The 9,776-nt window shown below is 50.8% G+C and overlaps 1 protein-coding gene across 1 annotated transcript in view; it reads right to left on the reverse strand.

Moving 5' to 3' along the window:
• SORL1 (sortilin related receptor 1) overlaps positions 1–9,776 on the reverse strand; it is an 89,022-nt gene that overhangs the window by 34,254 nt on the left and 44,992 nt on the right. Inside the window, exons 13-18 of the mRNA XM_049777911.1 lie at positions 6,377–6,555; positions 5,410–5,596; positions 4,398–4,526; positions 4,042–4,127; positions 1,286–1,458; positions 55–186 (exon numbers count right to left, since the gene is read on the reverse strand). Of these exons, the coding sequence (XP_049633868.1) occupies positions 55–186; positions 1,286–1,458; positions 4,042–4,127; positions 4,398–4,526; positions 5,410–5,596; positions 6,377–6,555 (886 nt within the window). The remainder of the gene's footprint in view (positions 1–54; positions 187–1,285; positions 1,459–4,041; positions 4,128–4,397; positions 4,527–5,409; positions 5,597–6,376; positions 6,556–9,776) is intronic.

Here is a 9,776-nt window from a genome sequence, read left to right on the forward strand (position 1 = left end):
AGCAACATGCAAGGCAAATGCCCTACTGATTTTGCTTTCACTCTAGCCCCATACCTCGATCTTCTTAAAGCCTGCATCCACCCAGTAGAGCAGCTGGCTGAGCGGATCGAAGGCCAGAGCCTCGACAGTCTCCAGACCCGAGTTGATGATCACTTCCTGTCCTGAGCTCCCGTTCAAGCAGAGGCGCTGGAGGGACAAGATAAGACGGGAAACTGGGAGCCTCCCATGGCCACCATGGCCCCTCCGAGGGATGTTTCTTAGGTCCCTGAGCAGAGCCCAGTCCTTCCTGTCTGTAACCCAGTGTGATCCTTAGGGACCCAGATGTCACTCAAGAGTGCTACGTTTAGGCACGGACCACAACCCGGCCAGACGCACCTGCCCAGCTGCTTCTGCCATGGGAAGAACCAACTATTTTTACATTTTCCCAATGTTCTCCTTCTAGTCTGCCTTGGAACCCTGTGAGCCACTGGGAATGGGGGAGTTGGCTCTATGTCACCACCTCAAACCCAGATGTGCCTGTGTTTTTGGGTGCAGAGGCTATGTAGATGTCATTACATCTGGAGCCAGAGAGAGAGCACAGTGGGGAAGGCACTTGCTTTGCAAGCACACAGCCAACCTAGTCAACTCTCGTATCAGATGGTTTCCAGAACACCAGTGGGTGTGATTCCCCCCATTTAAATCAAAAAAACAACTTGTTACCACTGCTTTCCTAAGTGGGTGATTGGGAAAATGCTAACAATTCTCCTTTAATATACTATTTGCTTTGGGGGCTCACTCGGCCATGCTCAGGAGCTATGCCCAGCTCTGTACTAGAGGCTGCTCTTTAGGGTGCAGGGAGGTGAAACAAAGCGTACAAATTACGTGCTGTGCCCTCTCACAGCTCTCCTCAAACACACAAGCTAGAGTCTGTCTACGCAGCCCCTGGGCTGTGCAAGTATCGACTCGCTCCCTGGTACTACTGGGTTGAACCCTGCAAAGTGGATCCTGATATATGAGCTGGGAAAAAGCAAGTCTCGCTGGCCGCCATCTTGGGAGGAGGATGCTAAATGGCTGCTGGTTGGAAGTGATATTAGGTGCTTGTTTAAGCCCTCATGGAAGGGAAGTGAGATGGTTCATCTTGGCAGTGCGGAGTTGGGGACGGGGGTAGTGGGCACCAGCCGGGAGCCGAGAAGCTCATCCATCTCTCCAGCCACCACCCCTGGCCCCAGCCATTCTGAGAAAGGGTTCTAGGATGGGAGATGCAGGCCCACGGGAGAGCCCACGGGCCCAGATCCAGACAACATACCTGGATGAGGTCCAAGGCCAGGTCAGACCAATACAGGCAGTTGTGCTCGTAGTCAAAGTCCAGGGCCACAGCAGCCCGCAGGCCACTCAGTGGCAGCTGCTCCGTGGCCCCCGATGCCAGATTGTAGCGGTGAATGGACTTGCGTGTGGCGTACAGGATGAACTCGTTCTCCTCTACACACACGGGCGAGATGAGAGGACAGCTGAAAGCGGACTCAAGGCACACAGGGACCGTATTCCCAGAAATCCTCACCCACCCCAACCCCAGCTCCAGCCATCTTTGTCTCACTTGTTTCCCTTTTCTTTTCCCATCTACACCCTCTTGTTAGGCTTGTTCTCACAGTCACACAGTGTGCAGTGTGGCCAAAAGTGCAGGGCTAGAATCTAACCGAAGATGCTACCCCAGGCAGGTCTCCCCATACATGATGGAGCTCAGGGACTAGCAATCACTGTGTCCCTGGAGGCTGGTCACCAAGGGTTAAGTCAGTGAGCTCAGCCACTGCACGGCCTGGTCACCAAGGGTTAAGTCAGTGAGCTCAGCCACTGCACGGCATTGCAAACAAGGACATCAGGGCCCTACTGCCAATCAGGCCACACGAGGGTTTGGCCTTTTTGTTTGGGGGTCACACTGAGTGGTACTCAGGGGTTACTCCTGACTTTGCACTCAGGGATCACTCCTGGTGATCAGAGGTACTCAGAGGACCATATGTGATGCTGAGGATTGAGCCTGGGTCAGCCACATGCAAGGCAAATACCCTCCCCACCGTGCTATCGCTCTGGCCCCCTCACTGCTTTTCGTTAGTAGTTTAGAAGAGGCCAGTGAGATTTTCCACTCTGTCCCTGTTCTGTTTTTTCTCATCAGGAGAGAATAATCATTTTTCTCTCCATGTAGATGGCTTTACACAGTTTTTATCTCTTGCTGAACTAGCTGAAGGAGAGTTCATAGCCATTGTCATGGCTCTGAACCCTTAAACCCCGCTCACCCAGTTCCCCTCCATGGCAGCTTTGGGGTGAAAAATATCTGAGGATCATCCGTTCCTCTGTGTGAGCTAAAACTGTTCTTTTGAAGCCTCCACAGTTGAGGCATATGAATTACCCCAGTAATGATCAAAGATTAAATTAAGGGATTAATAAGCTAGGCCTGAAAGGGCCAGGAAAGAGGGATGGGGGCTAAAAGGCAGGCCCAAGACATGGTGCTGGGGCCGGAGAGATAGCATGGAGGTAAGACATTAGCTTTTCATGCTGAAGGACAGTGGTTGGAATCCCAGCATCCCATATGGTCCCCCGAGCGATTTCTGAGCGTAGAGCCAGGAGTAACCCTTAAGCGCTGCCGGGTGTGACCCAAAAACCAAGACATGGTGCTTTCTTGGCACTTCATGGGGGGGGTGGTCCCTTGTAGCTAACTCCCCAATGGTGGTGACACCAGGCCGGCTCCACCCCCTCCCCAGTAGTCTCAGCAGGACTGAGAGGGACTAGGAAGCCTTCAATGAACAATACATCAGAACAGAGTGAGACGAAGCAACAGAGAGATGGCGAACGCGCCATCATTTTATATGCACGTCACATGTCACATCCCTCTATCTGGACTCTGGATCTGAATCCGTCTAGAGTTCTGGAACATGTGAGGTTTTCAAAGCATGTCCACTCACTCTAAATTAGTTTCTCTCCCTCAGTAACACATAAGGGAGCTCCTCAAAGATCGAGAGGATACTCATGTGCCACTGGCTAATGCCTAGGCATGAAAAGAACCTGTGAAGGCACCAGCTCTGACCTTTGTCACCAAACAAATATGTGACCTTACCTAAGGCACTTAACCCCTCTGCAACTTTGAAAGCACACCTTGGATATTTAAAACAGCAGCAGGGAAGAGTAGCTGCTCCCCTGGGTGGTTACAAAAAGTGGGGGAGTGAAATGATACACATCCTAAAGTCTACAAAAATGTGATATCTCACCACTATTCAAATATTAGCATTTTAATAAAACTCATGACTTACAGAGAGGCCTCAAGAATCTCTATTGTCAATTCTCATAGACAGATGCGACGACACATGAGTCCCAAGATTTCACTGTGACAGATCCCAATCAACATTTTTCCCCGCTGCCTGCCCAATCAGCATTTCTTAATAAAGGGAATTTTTTCCCCAAAATATCAGCAAATAAACAAACAAAAAATACCAGGCAGGAGGGCCAGGGAGAAAGCACACAAGTGACACTTGACCTCCAGAGTATCCCCCAGGCATGGCCCTGAAGGAGCTAAAGCAGGTGTGGTCCTGAAGGGCCATCTGAATGCCACTAAGAGGACCCCCCATCCCCAATACTAGGCCAGCACCAGGGATAGAGCTCAAAGGGCTGGGTCTGTACATTTGATCCTCAGAACCACATGGTTTCCTGAACACAGCTGGAGGTGCCCTGGTGTCTGGGGTCACCCAGAAGTCACCACACACAAGCAGTGCCCCATCATTGGGCCTCAGAGCTTAAGAGTTAGGTCTACACAGTCAAGCTAACCATGCATGTCAAGGAGAAAGTCCCTCCCTCTACATCCAGGACTCCTCTGAGGACTATTTGTGATGCATGAACAAAGGAGCGTGTTCACCTCCAGGCCATAGGCTGCAGCTCTCTGAGCACCAGTCTCAGAGAAAGGAGCTGTGCAGTGCCTCAGTTTCCACCCAGTCCTCCCACCAGGGCCAGACCACTTCCTGGGCACTGTAGGGGCCACGTGAGAAAGCAGGTGAGAGAAAGCATCCCCCCACTCCGTACCTGCCAGGGGGCATGGGACCACCTCGCCCTCCAAGCGTGCCTCCACATCTCCTCCACTGCATGTGTCTCCGGAGATCTTCCGGTATCTGTCACCCACCCAAAATAAGAGGTCAGAGGCAAAAGGTCAGGAAGAGAGGCCACCAAAGCCGTCTGCTGACTGAGCATCCTACCACGGGGGAGGGGGGGACGACACACTATCCTGGGTAAGCGTGTCCCAATTCTCTGTGCAAAGCCACCAATCCTATGCTAAGCTTCATGCCAGGAAACATCAGGTGTCCCACCAGACTCTGACCCCATCATGGTAAAGGCCTTGGGGCAGATGCCCTCCTGGCAGACATGAGCCCCGTGGGACGCACCCTCTGGTCCTCTTGTACGTGGAGCCCACGGGACAAGGCACAGGCGGAGACAAGGACTTCACAGAGAACTCAGGGTCCGGAACACAGAACTCGAGAGACAGGTCTCCACTCATCTTGAAGCCGAAGTCACTGCAGATGAAAAAAGGTAGTGAGTGGAGCTAATAGGTAGGTGAGAGGTTCACAATCTTAGCACCTCCTCATGGCCCCCACCCCAGCATTCGCCCCACACCTCTGACCACCTGGGCTGGACCTGCCTGGCCTGGCCCTTGGGCTTACTCCCTCACACCAAGTAAATGCATTTCCAAAAGCAAGGGGCATTAATCAGTGGTATAGATCAAAATCAGAATATGCTCCTCCAGCAAGGCAATCTCCCTTTGTGGAATGAGACAAGCAAATGTGGAAAATATGCTTTCAGGAAGGACCCAATGAAATGCTCTCCTGACCAGATGACTGAGGAGAGAAATCACCACAGATCTCTCTGTTCAGACCCTATAAGCACCTCCTTAACCAATGCTGTGGTGGAAATAGCACTTGTCCACACACCACCCATATTCTCCAGGCCTTGGTTTGTACCTCATTTTGTTTTTCTCTATTTTGAGACCACACCCAGCAGTGCTCAGGGATCATTCCTGGAGGTGCTCAGGGGACCCTATGGGATGCTGGGGATTGAACCATATACAAGTCAAGCACCCTCCCTGCTGTGTTATCTACTCTCAGGCCCTTGGCCTGCACTTTGGTCTGAGACATCAACTCTGCAGACCTTCTGTGACTTGTTCCCATCCAGAAAACAAAGTCTAGAACTCTGTTCTAGAAGGTCCAACACTCTCCCTGGTCATGAGTCTTTCACTTCAACTTCCCAAGGCCAAGGCCCTCTCCTCCTCTCATCTCTGAGAACAAGAAAAGAGTCACAGATGCCAAGAAAACAGTCACCGATGCTGAGGAAACCTCGGATGACTCTGCCCTGCTTGCCCTGGCATGGTCCAGGGGCAGAACCACTCAGCGCAGCACCCACCATTCATAGTCCTCTCGAGTGCAGGAGCAATTGGCCACCACCACAGGCCTGTCAAAGTCCTCGCCATTGAAGCACGTAGCATGCGGTGTCCTGCGCTTGAAGACGGTCTTGTGTCCCAGCAAACACTCATTGCCCCGCTCATCCGAAGGGGACCACAGCTTGTAGTCATTCTCGGTGCAGGGTACCCCTGAAAGGAAGAAACCACTGCACTCAAAGCAGGGCCAGTGGGGCCTTCTGGCCTGTCTAATTCTTCACTTCTTGCCAAGGACATGGAGCAGGTCCCACCAGGGCAGGTGTTGGATATACAGACGTTCAGGAAGTAAACAGGTTTAGCTAGAAAGATGGTAGTCTAAAGAATGGGGCTGAAAAAGTGATTTAGGGACCCTTATTACTAATTATCAGTGTGCCTTATTGATGTATTGACTCTTTTTTTTTGGCCACCTGGAGATGCTCATGGCTTACTCCTGGCTCTATGCTCAGAAATTATTCCTGGCAGGCAATAAATAGCACAGTGGGTAGGGCATTTGCCTTTCATGACTTGAGTTCAATCCCTAGTATGATTCCCCCAAGCCAGCTACAAGTAATTTCTGAGTAAAAAGCCAGGAGTATCCCTTGAGCACCTCCAGGTGTGGTCCAAAAATAAAAACAAACAAAAGAGATTTCTCCTAGTTTATGACTTGCATATAGGGTGCATAGAACTGACTTGAGGGGCCATGCTGAGATTCTAGGCAGTTTTGGGGGTGCAGCTTGGGGTCCACTTCCCGTCACACGGCAGCATCTTTGCCAAATTTGAGGCTGGAGTAACCCATTTGGAAAAATACTTTCCATTCATTCTTCATTCATTCCCATGAATAAATTCCCCCCAGCTGTGCCATGTTCCTCAATGTAATACAAATGTCTCTGGGGAAAGAGCATCCGAGAAGGCAGAGGCAGCAGGCACTTATGCCTACTCAGGGCGGGCACTTACCCAGGGCGTCCGTGGCATTGACCTGCAAGATAAGCCAGCTGTGAGCATTCTCTTTGTTGGAGCCGAACACAGTAAAGACGGTGCTCTTCTCCCCCGGCTCCGTGAGCAGCCCGTACACAAACACCGGCTGCTCTGAAAACACCGACGTCTTCCAGGTCTCCCCTTCATTGGTGCTGTACCTGTAGGGACAGGACCTCAAGGTTGGCACCGCGCCAAGGGTTGGGCTTTCAGATGCTGTTTCATGCCAGTAGGAAGCTGGGCTCCAGGGAAACACAGAGACGCAAACTGCAAAGTGTGGGCCAGGGCAGGGTTCTGGACAATACTGGGACCTCGAGAGGACGCAAGAGCCGCTTGCTGGACAGGGCCCTGGTTGGCCACGCTAAGATATAAGCATTTGGTGGCAAGGGATTATCTAGGAAGTAAAAATAGAGCTGCTGTCTGGAAAATGATGTAACAGGGAGAGAAGAGGCGAGTTTTCCCCTTCTGTTATCACCAGCCTAATCAGCGTGGAAAATAACCACAGGATGAGAGCAATGACTGTTCCCTAAAACTTATAAAAGCAGATGCAAGCACCTGGTGAAAGAGGGTGGGGGAAAGGGAAAGGGGACACGAATATGTGACAGCCCCCTCCCCATGAGCTGTGTGCTTGGGGTGAGGGAGGCCGACAACCAGAGATTCTTGTGGGAGTAAACCAGCAAGACACATGCTGCCTGGATCAAGTCCTGCAGGGATACAGACACTCTCAACCCGCCCCCCCAAGTCAGGGGCTACAGGCTTTTAAGACAGAATCAAGGCCAACCAAAATAAAGAGGAAGGATCAGAAAGTTCTTCAGAGACTGAGATTTTCCCCATATGTATCACTACCAGGTGCACAGGACAAACCTTCCCTGGATCTTGGACTTTAAATGATACCAGTTCTGGGCCCGGAGAGATAGTACGGCGGTGTTTGCCGTGCAAGGAGCCGATCCAGGACCAAAGGTGGTTGATTCAAATCCCGGTGTCCCATATGGTCCCCTGTGCCTGCCAGGAGCTATTTCTGAGCAGACAGACAGGAGTAACCCCTGATACCAGTTCTAAGTTGTAATATAGAATAAGTAAGGGGATGGTGTGATGTGTGTGTGTGTGTGTGTGTGTGTCTTTTTCACTCTTTTGTTTTGTCTCGGGGGGAATGGGGGTGCTACAATGGGGTTACTCCTGGCTCTACATCAGGAATCACTGTTGGCAAGCTTAGGAAACTGTATGGGATGCTGAGGATCAAACCCCAGTGGACAGACACCCTCCACTCTGTACTATCCCTCCAGCCCCTATGGGGAAAGTCTCTAAGTATCAATAAGTTCCCATTCATTTCCTTTCCTTTTTAAATTTCTTTTAGTTTGGTGGCTAAGGCGGTGTTTGGGCCATACCTGACAGTGTTGGGGCAGGTGTCCTGGCTTTGTGCTCAGCAGACCCCCTGAGTAGAGCTCAAGAAACCATATATGGTGTTGGAAATTAAGCCAGACCATATGAGGGAGCCCAGTCCACCACATCTTTGACCTTATGGCAGCAACAAAAGTTCCTTTTCCCTTTGCCTGGTCCTGAACTTTAACTTGTAACTGTCTCAGGATCTGACCAAATCCTTCCAGAAATCCATCCATGCCACACACACCCTCCCACATGAAAACTGTTCTGGGGCAGATAGCTCAAAGGTAACAAGTCACATCATGGACATTCACAGGAAAATCAGGATGGATTTCACAGGATGGATCTTCCCAATAGGAGGACAGAACTTATTCCCCACTGGTTGAGGTAGGCATGAGGTGAGGCTAATTTTAATAGTGTCCAACACCATTAAGTTAAACTTAATGTTCACTTAAACTTAAACTCAACATTGAGTTTAAGCACCAGTTTTTTTTTTTCTTTTGGTTTTTGAGCCACATTCACTGGTACTGAGGGCTCACTCCTGGCTCTACGATCAGAGATCACTCCTGGTGGGCTCAGAGGAACTGTATAGGATGCTAGGGATTGAAGTAGGGTCAGCTGCATGCAAGGCAACACCCTCCCTACCTGCTGTACTATTTCTCTGGCCCCAGAACTCCACCCCACTTTTAAAACACATAGAACAGGCAGCATGAGCCTATTCACCAGCAGAGTACAATCTGCTCTGGAAAATTCTGGAAGTCTTTCTACTCACGCATTGCCTCATTAATTCTATTTATGAGCTCCTGGAACTTCAGAACCTCTGAAAATGAATCATCATCACTGCTATTGAAATGCTCCCCGAGGAGGCTGCCAGGAAGGCATTAACAAGACTAAAGCACAGGGGCCAGGGTGCCTGAGCACAACCCACACGGGTAGAAAACGGGCTTATTCCGGAACTGCAGGCAAGTCACATTAGCAGCGGGGTATGTGTGTGTGTGTGTGTGTGTGTGTGTGTGTGTGTGTGTGTGTGTGTGTGTGTGTGTGTGTGTGTGTGTGTGTGTGTGTGTCAGGGAACATGGGTGCTGAGCCAGATGAAACAGAAGAGACCAACTGTGATGTGAGAGCCAGTTGGGTCGTCATAGCCTGCAAGACCTCCAGGGCCCAGGACTGGGGAACCAACAGCAGCTTCAGTTGCTCAGAGGAAAAGGAGGATATGGGGACCAGGGAGAGAATGCAGTGCAATACCCAAGAAAGGATCAGAGCCCCATCTCGCCCTCTCCAGCTTTCTGAACCAGCCCCCATGCCTCTGGATTTCTTGCCGTTTTTCACGTGTTGGTCAGAAAACAGAACCAAAATAGACTTTTCCCTGAAACAGCCCTGATACCCTTAGAAAGTACAGATCAGAGTGAGGATTGGCAGCCCAGCGCCTGCCACACGCACCTGAGTCCTAGAGTGCAAGACCTGCGCATGTTCATGAGAGTGTGAATATGTTAGCATGAATGTGACTGTTTGTGTGGATGAGGGGACATGTGGGGGTGCTCATGTGTGAGCACGCGTGTATTTCATGACTGTGGCCCATGAGCATTCTGTGTTAGGAGGCATGCATGTGCATTACACGCATGTCTCTGAGGGCATCACTGTGCGGGTGAGTACGGTGTGAGACGATACATGCCTATGTTTGTTCTGTGTGTACTGTGTGTGGGTATGTCTGGCTGTGTTTATGTGTGTGGCATGCATGCCTGTGCGTGTTTGTTTTTAGCGTGTGCAACTGTATGTCTACTTGAGTGCATACACCTAGAAGAAGCCAAAAATCAGTCAGAGAATAGAAACCGCCTACACTGCTGCCTTTGCTCCCCTCCCAACAAGTAAAGATGGCAACGGTCAGAGGAGAGTCTTAGAAGCTGCTGGCTGAGGTCATGCCAGGCCACACAGATGGAGCCAAGCCTAGCGGTCACTGGGGCAACAGTGCCTGCCCACAGGAGGTCAGTGTGACATGACTGAC

Source organism: Suncus etruscus, chromosome 8 (assembly GCF_024139225.1).
Source record: "Suncus etruscus isolate mSunEtr1 chromosome 8, mSunEtr1.pri.cur, whole genome shotgun sequence".
NCBI classification, from domain to species: Eukaryota; Metazoa; Chordata; class Mammalia; order Eulipotyphla; family Soricidae; genus Suncus; species Suncus etruscus.